Source organism: Nannobrachium achirus (genome assembly GCF_963921795.1).
Source record: "Nannobrachium achirus genome assembly, chromosome: 2".
Classification (NCBI taxonomy): domain Eukaryota; kingdom Metazoa; phylum Chordata; class Actinopteri; order Myctophiformes; family Myctophidae; genus Nannobrachium; species Nannobrachium achirus.
In genome coordinates this window covers 62,652,286-62,664,672 of record NC_137811.1, presented here as the reverse complement: position 1 = coordinate 62,664,672, position 12,387 = coordinate 62,652,286, and the positions used below count along the sequence as shown (strand labels likewise).

The following is a 12,387-nucleotide window of genomic DNA, read 5'->3' as shown; positions in this document are numbered from 1 at the left end:
GCTGTCCGTGAGTGAGTCAGTCACACGTCACACGTGAGTGAGTCAGTCCGTCAGTCACACGTCACACGTCACACTCTTGCCCTGCTCATATCTCCGCAACCGTTGCCCCGATCCATGCCAAATTTTGCACACACACTCCTTACCTGCCAAACTACAACCCCCGGAGCTCCAGGGACCCCCAGGTCCCTGGGGGACCCCCAGATGTAAAAAATGACCAAATGTGCTAAACTGACCAAATGACCACCCCAACGGGGCTGCTCACGGGGAATTCCCGGGGACCACCGACTCCTGGTGCTCCAGAACGGATGCAAAAGTGGTGGCGCCCCCAGTGGAGGACCCCCTGCACTGCAGCTCACATAAAATGCCGTAACTCCGGCTAGGAGCGACCGGGACAGCCGGGGCCGGTACCTATTCGTCCGCCTTGGCGGCGCGGAGACCCCACCCCTCATTTCTCACATGGCCCTCTTCTAGCGCCACCATGAGGCCGATTCTTGCAAAACACATTTTTGGACACTGCTCCTACAATTTTTGCCCTAAAATCACGCAAATTGGTACACAGTATGTCTACACTCATCCCATCAACATGAATCTCTCCCATATAGCGCCACCTCCAGGCCGATTTTTAAAAACACATTTTTGGACACTGCTCCTACAGATTTTGCCCTAAAATCACGAACATCACTACACAGTATGTCTACACTCATGTCATCAACATGGATCAGGAAGATTTTGGCAAAACAAATTTTTGCCCTATTTGTGGAGATAAGTGACCTACGGTCGCTTATCTCCCGATTAGGGAGTCTTACTGGTTTTTAAGTGTGTTTGGGTGTCTGTGTGCGAGTGAGTGAGTGAGTGTGTGTCTGTGCGTGCGTGACAGAGAGAGAGATGATTAAGATAAGCAGCCAATTAAAAGGAAGACTGTGGTTTTCCTGAGTGTGTGTGTGTGTGTGTGTGTGTGTGTGTGTGTGTGTGTGTGTGTGTGTGTGTGTGTGTGAGAGAGAGAGAGAGAGAGAGAGAGAGAGAGAGAGAGAGAGAGATATGATTAAGATAAGCAGCTAATTCAAAGGAAGACTGTGGTTTTCCTGAGGAAGTAGTTTGTCTCTGCTCTGCTGAATCAGCTAGCAGGCCTACACCTGCTGGAAGTCTACTGAATTACATTAGACTACATATTAGGCCTACATTAATTACAACACACCACTACCTAATCCTAATACTAATATAATACAAGTCAACAATATTCTTTGGAATTATGGTAGTTTTAGCTACCTAAAATGTAACGCAACGCATAGGCCTACTATCTAAACTAAAATGAAGTAAACTAATAATTAAATAATAGTTTGTGTTATTTTTGGGGGGATGACGTGCATTTACATGATTCATGTGCATTTCGAACATGATATGGGACATATATTTCAAAGGGAACATTGTGAATTTGTCTTTAGACAATGTTACTGTGAGAGGCAGGGGTCAGACTAAAAACTAATTGCAAAATCTTCAAGTTTTGTAGTATTATTTACTCAGGAACCACTGGCCTCCTTATAAGGAGGCCAGTGGTTCCTGAGTAAATAAGCCATAAAGCTTAAGGATCGCCTTTTAGTTGACCTTGTACCAGTGATTTGTGCTGTCATGAAACTGTACGTTTTTCTATTGCAAACTGCTAATAAACTCTTCAATCGATCAATCAATCAATCAATCAATCAAGCATCTAATAAACTCTTCAATCAATCAATCAATCAATCAATCAATCAATCAATCAAGTATCTCCTCTCCAGTGTTGCTTTCTACAAGGCAAACTCAACTAAGCACTGAGTCAGATGATGCCCTGGCCTCTGTGATATCTGATCTTACCTGTGCTAACCTGTGGTTATCACAGCCCAGATGTTACAACACAGTCAGCAGCAACATACAGTACATCATAATCACAATAACGTGTAATCATATCCTACTACTGTAGTGTTTCCTTGAAGTGAAGGCGTGACGTGCCCAGCCATTTCCCGTATGAGTCCGCCTCCAACTCTCCCGGAGATCGAGTCGACACAGGAAACTCGGTAGGTAACACTGTCTCTTCTGTAAAACCACGTAAAACTGTGATTTAAAATAAATATATGGACCCGAGCTAAATCACAGATCGCTCGACCTGATAGCGGCGAATCCGGCGATCAAGTTAAAGGTGATGGTAAACCTGGCGTGTTGTTGTGGGGACGATATAGATTCATATCAGACTGGTGGGCGATGGTTGTGGGAACCGAAACCAAATACTTTTGATCGCATGATTGAGTGGCGACTTTGAGAATGTGATGCTGTGTAAAATGGTTGGCTATGGCTATTATTTTTGCATTACATTTTACTAACATGAGGGTTTTTTAATCGTTACGGTGTTTACTTTGATTGAAAGCAACAAAACGTGGTAACGCTATTCAAAAGTTGTGACCGTTGTGTGCCTTTTTAGACCCACGTAGCCGACTGCTTAATTAACCTACTGTCTCTATCTACTTACTGTAGCCTACACAATTGCATTGAATAATTGTGCTTTACTTATCCTACACGTTGACTACCAAACGTGATGCTTAATTGTCCACACATTGAAAGAAGTTGAAAAAAGCTGTCAAGAAGAGGAATAGTTTGCATTACTAAAGTTAGACAATCAGACGACATTATGGACATGGGCATCATCTGCAATGTATTACATATAACCCCCTTTTGTAAATGGCTCAGCTCAGCTGTTAAGCATTGGACAAAAAAAACACCTGAATAAACATTGGTCAATCAGATGTATGCTGCAGAACTTCCTGGCAAGCAAACGTCCTTGAACTTGCACACTTGGCAACAATGGGCTGAGCAATGGACCAGATTGGTTGTTGTTGGAGCAGAATCTCTTATTTTGACAACACGTGATTTATGTTTCCTGTCCTGGACAGTATAGGTGTTTGTATCTACTGCCCAAAAAACTAAATTCCTTTATTTTCCTTTATAGCCAACAATAGGCACAGTTTTTCTAAATGTCGAATAGGCTAATTAATCTTAAAACAAATGTGAAATTTGTTACCATCTACCAGCCAACTGTGGCAAGATGTGATTTAAACTAGGTTGATTATTTGTAACACTTGCAGAGGGATTCAGATGGCTTGACTGACAGCTGTCAAGAGGATGGATGGACTTGGCACTCGAGGGAAATGGAAGAAAAAATCCCCTATTGACACGTTGGCTTTCTTGGTGAGAAATTCTAACAGCAATGTCCTTAATGCACAGATCTATTTTGAGTAGGAAAAAAAAAACTATTCTGATTTATTATTATTTTAGCTGAGGTTAACATTCAAGTAGAAAACTTTCTTTCGCTCGTTCGTGGCATTATTATTCTTGGCATTATTATTTTAGCTGAAGTCAATTTTTAAGTTTGACACTACTGTCATTGCTGATTTGTGTCCGTCTGTTCTGCAGTGCATGTTAGTCCTCACCTCTGGCGTAGCTTCATCACAACCAGAGAAGAACTGCACTGAAGGGGATTATCTCACTGAAAATGGGATCTGTTGCAACAAGTGCAATCCAGGTACTGGGATTTATTCTACTGCATGTTGCTGTACACAAAACAATCAAAGGTTTCTGTTGCACTTGAATCATTGAACTTGGCAATATTGAGATGCTTAATTTCACATAGACTACACCAGTGTTGATTTCGTCGACTAAAACTATGATGAAAAATGTTCAACTACCTTTTTTCACTGAAAAAACTGAATAAAAACAAAAGACTAAGCTCTGATGACTAAAACTAAGACTAAATATACTTACAATTTTGTTAACAAATAAAAACTAGACTAAAATGTTATGAGTCCCTTCATAAGTGGAGAAGAGATCCAGAAGAACTAATCAGCTGTCAGTGACTGTCACGTTCCAAAAATAGCTGATCTGCAAGCTCACAAGGGGCCGCAGAGTGATTTGTGATCTGCTATTTACAGCAGCAAAGTACAGTATAATTCAGCCCTGAAAGTATAATTCAATACCAAGGCCTGTAAGACACATTTTAGTAGACTAAATCAAAAGTAGATTTAGTCAACTAAAATCGTATGATATTTTGTCAACTAAAACTTAACACTAGACTTAACACTAAAACATTTCAGATGGCTAAAATGCGACTAAAACTAAATGAAATTCTATTCAAAAAAAATCTGTAAAAATCAACGCTGGACTACACTGAAAATGTCCAAAAAATGCAAAAATCTTTTGCTCCGTATTAACACATCGGGTGCCCACGAGGTGTCTACACGCCAATCTCTTTGATGTCTCTGGAGGCCCACGACGCGTTTGACGCGTTTTACAATAATCTATACTGTACTGTAGTTACTGTACATTGCTACCGCAATGAAGGCTCTACCACGGTGATCAAACGCCAACAATATGGGAAAAACACTACATTTCCCAAAATGCAGCGCGGTACACGTGACCAGGATGTGCAGTCTCCCTGCAGCCAATCACAAGCTTCTGTTCCTATCCTGCACTGCACTCTATCGTCCCCTCGCAGGCTCGCACGACCCGTATGTATCATGGATACTAGTATTTTCCCAGTAACGGAGTCTTGGCGGAGATACACGTAACATGGCGGATTCTTCTCCTAGTCTAGCTTTTTCAATCACCATGTTCAATGCGCGGTCCTTTCTACCTACCGTGACACAAACGCTGTGGCCCAGGTTTGATAAAAAGATGTCCTGACTGAAAGAAAACTTTATCGTAAAAATAAACAGGACATCCGTGGATTACATTTACTCCCAGTGACACGGCGGAGGTAACGTAACATGGCGGATTCCTCTCCTGGTCTAGCTTTTTCAATCACCATGTTCAAAACGCGACCCTTTCTACCGCCCGTGACACGCTGTGGCCCAAGATTGGTAAAAAGCTGTCCTGACTGAAAGAAAAGATCATTGTGAAAATAAACTGGACATACTTGGATTACATTTACTCAACGTATTACGGATACTTCTTCCACGACGCGAAGGTACGTAAATGACGTGTTGCCATGGAGACGATGGGCCCCTGCGAGGGTAAACCCTGAATTAACGTGGGCATCCGATGTGTTAATGAATGCAGCCGTTCTCACTGCCGCACAGGAACGCTCCAATCGCGCATGCGAAGATTTCTTTTCCAGTCGTGCACAAATCTCTGTGCACAATAAATGCGTATGCGCTATGCTTTTTTGGTGGGTTCCCAGCGTTGGGATGCAATGGACTTCTACTGAAACGCACCCAGGGAACTTCACGATCACAGCATCTAGTCATTTCAAGATTTATCATCGCAGCTGCCCTAACCTAGGGTCGATAGATACAGATCAGAATTATAGATCCCATGAAATCATATCACACTGGAACTTTATCCAGCAATAAATATGATAAACCATAGCATCACTGAGAGACCCTGTGAACCCAGAGTTACTGTTCCCTTTTCACTTATATTCTGCACTAAAGTAAAACCCTTGTGTTACATTACTTCTCAATACATTTGAGATGGGACTCTTGGAGAGATTTTGTGAGGTCTAAATGTATTCAACTGCTGCTTTACAGGTTTAAAACTAAAGGAAGATTGTCAAGCAGAGGGTTATAGGACCAAATGTGCGCCATGTGAAGAAGGGACATACACTGCTGTCTCAAACTACCACCCCAACTGTAGACGCTGTACAAAATGCAAAGGTAAATTATTATCAAGCAGCTAATGTCTATCACTATTGAAATATTATTGTTCTTCCTCATTTGATGTCATTGTAATTTGTAGTAATAGTGATCTCTCGTTCTACTCCCCTACAGAGAGCAAGTATCAGGTGGAGGAATCGAATTGTACCCGGTACAGAGATGCCGTCTGTCGCTGCAAAGATGGCTTTTACAAAAAGTCAATTGACTCTGAGACATTTGATTGTCTCAAATGTACTCGGTGTGTAGGAGAAGGAGTGGAACAAGAACAGAAATGTGAGTATCTGAGTGATGACAAAAGCCATCCAAACCAAATTGGTTTGATATACCGGTATTTGCCAAAGATCATACTTCCGTCACCATTTATTTTGTGATGGTATTTGACAGCTTTGTTAAGCTATTTTCTATGTGACGTACAGTACTGTAAATACACATACTGCATATTCACATACTATACAGGATATTCATTTACCTTTTTCATGATAAACATGGTGCATGATGTATGTCACTATTGTACTCTTGATATATTTTGTTTTTGTAATACGTTTTTACTGTCAGTTATAAGTATTGTTATTATTGCTGTCCAAAGGTACCCAAGACCACAACACTGTGTGTAAATGTGCGCAAGGCTACTACAGAGACAAAAACAAGTGCCAACAATGCACTGACAAGAAGTGAGTGATTTTAAATATATATATTTTTAATTTGGACGTCTACAACATTTCTGTGACTATAGAAGAGTGTGGGGTTGGAGCAGAGAATGACAAAGTCATGAGCGGGATTCAACCCATGATACCACAATATAACTAAATTATGTATGTGCGCACATGCTACCCAATCTAGCTGGCTGGGCCACCAACATACTCTACCCCTAGGATTTAAGCTTTTGACCGCATCTTTGACTTGCTTGGACAATTTGTTGAAGTACTTTAAAGAGGAAGTTGATTTGAAACTGCATAACTTGCAGAACAACTTCCGATCTTGTTCAATCTTTCCATGGGATGCCAACAGAGGTCACATTCATGACTAAGTGTGGATTACTAACATAATGCATTTATAATGGAGCAGTCCTCTTTGCCTTATTTTACTTGAAATTATAAAGCTGATTATTTTCCAACAGTTTGGATTTATTACGGTCGGGGGAACAAATTAGTTTAGTAATTTGTCCAAACATGTTGACTCTTATTAATGACGGTACAGGTTCTAAATGAACTGTTCTAAATGTTCCAGCTTTGTCCACATGCCAGTATTCTGTGGCTATTAATTGTGGAAACTCACTTGTATTGTAACCGTCACTAAACAGTACTACTCTAAGATTAAGACAATACCTGTCTTTCGATTAATATCCATTTCTGTCACAACAGGCACTTTAGATAGATGTGTCATGCCATCCTGTTGAGAGAGTGCAGTCTGTCTCAAATACTTCCTATCTGGACATGTTACTTCCTCCACAGTAAACTGAAACTTCCTGTATGTTCTCCACAGCTGTAGTGCTGCCGAATGTAAACATCTCTGTCCTCTAATAATTTCCAAATGTGAGGAGGATCCAAAATGTGAGTTCATGACATTTATGACACCATGTCACAATAAAGCTTTGTGATAATATTTTATTTTTTATTACATTTCTGCTGTAGTAGTAGTAGTTGTTGTTGTTGTTGTTGTACAAGTCATAGTAAGAGTAGTAATTTTACAGTAGGAGTACAGTCCAGTGCAGTCCGTGACATTATTTTCAAAAAAGGAAGCTCATCTTTATTACTTATACAATAGAGTCTACTGTATGTAAGTAATGATATGCTGGAACATGGCTGCTCTTTAGTTTGCATCATATTTGTTCATTTCGACATCCTTCTGTCCTTCCTTGAAGCTCCTGATTGTGAACGTGAGAACGACAACAACAATGACGGCAACAACTTTTCAACAGTTATAATCGGAGTCTTTGCCAGTGTGCCAGTGTTGCTGGTGGTGGTGTCACTGGGGGTTGGCTTCATCGTGTACAAAAGGACTAAAGACGCAACTACAAAGAGGCTCAAAAGCACCTTGTCCGTCACAAGCGCCTCCTCCGGCCTTCCAGATATGGATTGCACCCAGGTATGCCAAAGGAGGAGGATTTCATTGACCTGTTTTGTCCATCATTCCCTTTTCCAAAATAATAATATATGCATGAAAATACAATAACCAATGTGTGTGTATGTTGCCCCCCGTAGATCCTCATTGACAGCTTTGAGGAGCATCCAGACAAGGCGTGTGACAAGGCATCTCCTCCAAGCTCCGTGTGCACACAGGAGCCCAGCAACCTACCTGACTGCATCCCAAAGAGTATGTAGCCTACGTGTGTGTTTGTATACAGTATGTGTGTCTACAGTGTATGTACTGTATGTATTATGTAGTATATACACGTGTATATAGAGCAGGGCTGGGCAACTTTGATGATGGAGAGGGCCACTATATTTCAAATGTATTTACATGGTTTTATGTTAACTTTATGAATTTAAATACATAATTGAAGGTGGAGGCGGCATGTGTTCCCCGTGGCGCCAGTTGTGTGTGTGTGTGTGTGTGGGTGTGTGGGTGTGTGGGTGTGTGTGTGTGTAACTGCTTATAAGTGTAACCCTGTGCCCATGTGTCAGCTGGCATGTGCAGACAGATATCACAGCAGCCCTTTGTGTTCAACTGCCCTCTCATCTCTCTCTCATCTCTCTCTCTCTCTCTCTCTCTCTCTCTCTCTCTCTCTCTCTCTCTCTCTCTCTCTCTCTCTCTCTCTCTCTCTCTCTCCACTCAACACTCTCCTCCCCCAACCCCCCTCTCTCTCTCTCTCTCTCTCTCTCTCTCTCTCTCTCTCTCTCTCTCTGCAGTCTCTGAGTTGATATACACGGTGCTGCATTGGGTTCCTGTGCCGCGGGTCAAAGAGCTGGCGCGCAAACTGGACGTGCCGGACATTGAGATCGAGCGGGCGGAGGCTGACCATCGGCTGATCAAAGAGGCTCACTACCAGATGCTGAAGGTGTGGGCAGACAGGGGTTGTAGGGCGGGTGGAGCGGCTTTAGTTGGAGCAGGCGGTGTTCACCAGCAGCCCTGGCTGCAGGAGCTGCTGGGTAAACTAGAGGACATGAACCTGGGCTTGGCCGCCCAGGAGTTGGAGAAAAAATACAGCTGCCAATGAGAGGAGCGTGTTTGAACGTGCAGACACACATATACGTATTCATACCGTATGCTCTTTCTTCTTCTGTCTCTGTACTTCTGCCTTACACCTGTTGACTTAAGGCTGCCACATACGTTTGCAAAAACCATGTTTGGTGAGGTCATAAGAACCAAAGGACGTCAAGTTCAGGCACCTCCCAAGATTTTACAACTAGACAAGCGTCACAGGAGAGGACACCAATGCACCATTCTATGTGATTGGTCAGAACTACAAGGTAGTTGTGATATATTTAGATTTATTTGAAAGGCGGCTGGCTGAGGATGTTCAAATCTGTAAAATACCTCCCTGAGGTACTAAAAATGCAACCAAATGGAAATTCATTCATGTAGAGAGATGGCACGCACTTTGTCCACTGAGACAAGTGATGAAACAAAGAGTGGAGAGAGACCCAGGTGACAGAATCACCGTTCCACTGTTGTTCTTTTGGCGTATGCTGGCAGATTCTCTCTCACACTCTCTCTTACGTGCGCCACACACACACACACACACACACACACACACACACACACACACACACACACACACACACTAGCACTCTTGCTCGTAGAAAATGGAACAGTGGACTCTTGAGACCAAGTATTTTATTCATTGAACTACTGTACCAGACAGCCTCAAGCATGCGTTAGCCTGAGGGACTTGGTGCTACATACGGTGAGCAGAGATCTAAGTGACCAGAACACCTTACTGTATGTTTGTTCCGTAAACAGTGTTGACAAAGAACCCCTATTAAAAACTACTGAGGTTATGGTTGCAATGATCATTCTAGTTATTTTTGCTAAGTTGCGTGATCAGATCATTGATTGTGCCTATTTGTCTTGATAATTCGGAAGAAAAGAATATATTTTATTTTCAATTGAAGAAACACTGGCACAGGCAGTTCAAACACACAATTAGTTATAATTAGTTAGGCAGTCAAATGTCTATTCAAAAGCTTAATCTTGGACCGAAAGTAAGTGTAATGGAAGCGGTCAGTGATATCAAGCTATCATTTTGCTGAGTTGAATGTGAGTGTATCTTTCTTTACAAGTGGACCAGGAAAGCCAGTGATAACATCAACACTATAGTTTGACTATTTCGAAAAATATGAATATATAGTTTTGATTAACGCAGCAACCATGTTTGTAGTTCCTTCTACAGGGAAGTGACGGTTCACATTTTTTTAATGAGCCAAACTGGTGTATGCATTTCTGATCCATACATCAGTGTAGTTGTTGAGATTGTTTTTGTTACTGAATGATCTAGGCCAGTTGAACAAACTATTTTTTTTAATTGTCAGATATACTGTAAACTTTATCTATAGACTTTGTTAAGGCATGTTTTTAAGATATGCGTTGTTTGTATTTTTATCCTGTATAGGCGACAACATGGCAAGCTATTTGAACGTTTATATTTCCTAGACTTAACCAGTGGTTACAATTTTAGGCTGACTACGTCTCTCCTGTAAAGGTGTTATAACTACTGGTGGTCTCTAACGTACTATAGCAACAGGAGAGGAATAAATTATAAAATGCAAACTATATGGAAAAATCACACACATGCTTCAATGTGCCTGCAACATCATTTCTAAGGCAGAGGCTATTTAGGGTGGAGGGTGTATTTATTGCCACATAACCAGAAAAAGAAAAACACATCTAGAGTAAATGTAAAAATAGCTTGTCATGTGTCGGTGCTAATCAAATGCATTTTCATTCAAACTGATTTTTGTACATTTTCTATGGATTAATACTGCGTAAACAATCCTGTGCACTGTGTGCAGGTGTTCTCTACCGCCCAGGAAGAGCTAGTGTTTTTGCACAGTGTCATTAGCATGGCTTAAAGCTTCATCATACTAGCATTATTCATGTGTAACTCACACAGAGACAGACGACGGGAACACCCTGTCTCAGCCAAAGAGGTTTTCATCATGCCAGTCTCAGCTTGCAGCAACGACTGGGTGATCATCTCTGGAAGGTTGTTGTACACTTTGACCATTATTCAAGCGGTGGCCAGTTACTCTTACGCGAAACTCACAAGTATGTTGGGTTGTTGTTGAATTTTTCTTTCTTTTTTTTTTTTTTTTTAAATGCTAAGAATGTTATTTAGGTAGCATTTTGTTACAGATGCTATTTTAGTTTCTTTGAAGCACTAAATGGTGTACTAAATAATGTATTGTTATACCAGTAAGGCTCCCTAATCGGGAGATAAGCGTCCGCCAGGTCGCATACACAAACTTTAGAAGGCAATGGTAGCCAATCAGGAGGGAATATGGTAATATATATATAGATATATATAAAACTTTTTTTATTTTTATATCCAGGGATAAAACTAATAACTATTATCCAAAGTCTGGACCTTTATAGATATAGTTCACTTTATTCTTTAAATGTAGTATAGGCCTACATTTAAATAATGTTTTTCTTTTTTTAAAGTGAGAGTTGAGCTGAAGGCCGCAGATCTAATCTAATGTCTAACAGGTGTTTAGCTCAAGGGCATGTGTTTGTATTCGGTTTTCTATCGATGCCTTTAAGCACTTTTTTTATTTATCCATTTTTGACAGATGAAAAAATATATATTTGAAACAAACAGAAAACAAGCATGAATTTTACATTTTTGATATATTTTGATGAGCAAACTAAAGTTGTGGCTGCAATGCACTGTATATTGAAATTCCTTGTTTTATCTTTGAACTTTTAAATAAAGGAATACTTTATATAATGTGAAAGCAGTGGTAATTGTCAGGTAAAGACCTGTCTTCTAGGCATTCATTAAGGTGTGTGTGTCTATTGACTGTGAATAATAATTTGTGCGTTTATGAGCATGTACAGTAACAGTGTGTGTATATAGTGTATCCTCTGGCATGCTGTCTCTCTGCATTCCCTCCAAGGTAGCAATAACACTTACACAGCACCTCCTCTAACCCCATCCTTCCCTTTCCCTCTCGTTCTGCTATTTTATTGGCTTTCTTCCTCTAGCCCAGTCTTTCTGTGTCTGGTTGTCTGGTTTCCGCCCCGCGTGGATACTGTCTGTCACTGACCTTAATCGCGTCCCCATAACTGCGTACCTGCGAGCGAACCTTGGCTTTGATGTCAATCAGGTTTCTGCACATGACCCTACAGTATGTCTTTGCCCTGTTATGCAACAAGCCTAAAATTACTGCACTCACTCCAGAAGATTGCACAGTCACACACACAAGGTATCTCCTCCTGAAGTGATTACCTCCTGTTTGCTCACGATGATCAATAAGCCTGATTGACAGGCCAGCGTCTGAGTAGTCAATTATCACCCAGCCAGGCAAACACTCAGTAACAACACATTAACCAGGACTGAGCACTGATTTGTTGGCTCTGTAATCCAGTTGTTCTTGTTGGGCCAGTTGCAAAGGGCAGGGGTGCAGGTGAGAGAGGGAGAGAGCGAGAGAGAGAGAGAGAGAGAAGAGAGAGAGCGGGAGGGCGGGAGAGAGGGAGGGGACAGACGGGACAGACAGAAAGAGAGAGGAAAACTGACAGAAACCAAAGATGACTGCGTGAAACAAGATGG

General features: G+C 41.4%; 1 protein-coding gene across 2 annotated transcripts; it reads left to right on the top strand.

Annotated features, from left to right (window-relative positions):
• Window positions 1-2,008: 2,008 nt before the first annotated feature.
• Window positions 2,009-11,565, top strand: tnfrsf1a (tumor necrosis factor receptor superfamily, member 1a). 2 transcript variants are annotated; one of them, XM_080747659.1, is made up of 10 exons: window positions 2,009-2,048; window positions 3,111-3,213; window positions 3,439-3,547; window positions 5,550-5,675; window positions 5,790-5,948; window positions 6,262-6,346; window positions 7,158-7,225; window positions 7,537-7,760; window positions 7,877-7,988; window positions 8,525-11,565. In XM_080747659.1, the coding sequence occupies exons 2-10, from the start codon at window positions 3,148-3,150 to the stop codon at window positions 8,830-8,832; spliced, it is 1,257 nt and encodes a 418-aa protein (XP_080603785.1). In that variant the 5' UTR covers window positions 2,009-2,048; window positions 3,111-3,147; the 3' UTR covers window positions 8,833-11,565. The 2 variants fall into 2 exon arrangements, with proteins under 2 accessions (XP_080603785.1, XP_080603786.1); XM_080747660.1 differs by lacking the exon at window positions 2,009-2,048 and adding an exon at window positions 2,052-2,170.
• The last annotated feature ends 822 nt before the right edge of the window (window positions 11,566-12,387 follow it).

Excerpts from the sequence above, each read along its gene's own strand:
- tnfrsf1a (XM_080747659.1), top strand. The coding sequence starts at position 3,148 with ATGGATGGACTTGGCACTCGAGGGAAATGGAAGAAAAAATCCCCTATT. Across the intron at positions 5,676-5,789 it reads ACGCTGTACAAAATGCAAAG|AGAGCAAGTATCAGGTGGAG; the intron begins GTAAATTATTAT and ends ACTCCCCTACAG. Across the intron at positions 6,347-7,157 it reads CAACAATGCACTGACAAGAA|CTGTAGTGCTGCCGAATGTA; the intron begins GTGAGTGATTTT and ends TGTTCTCCACAG.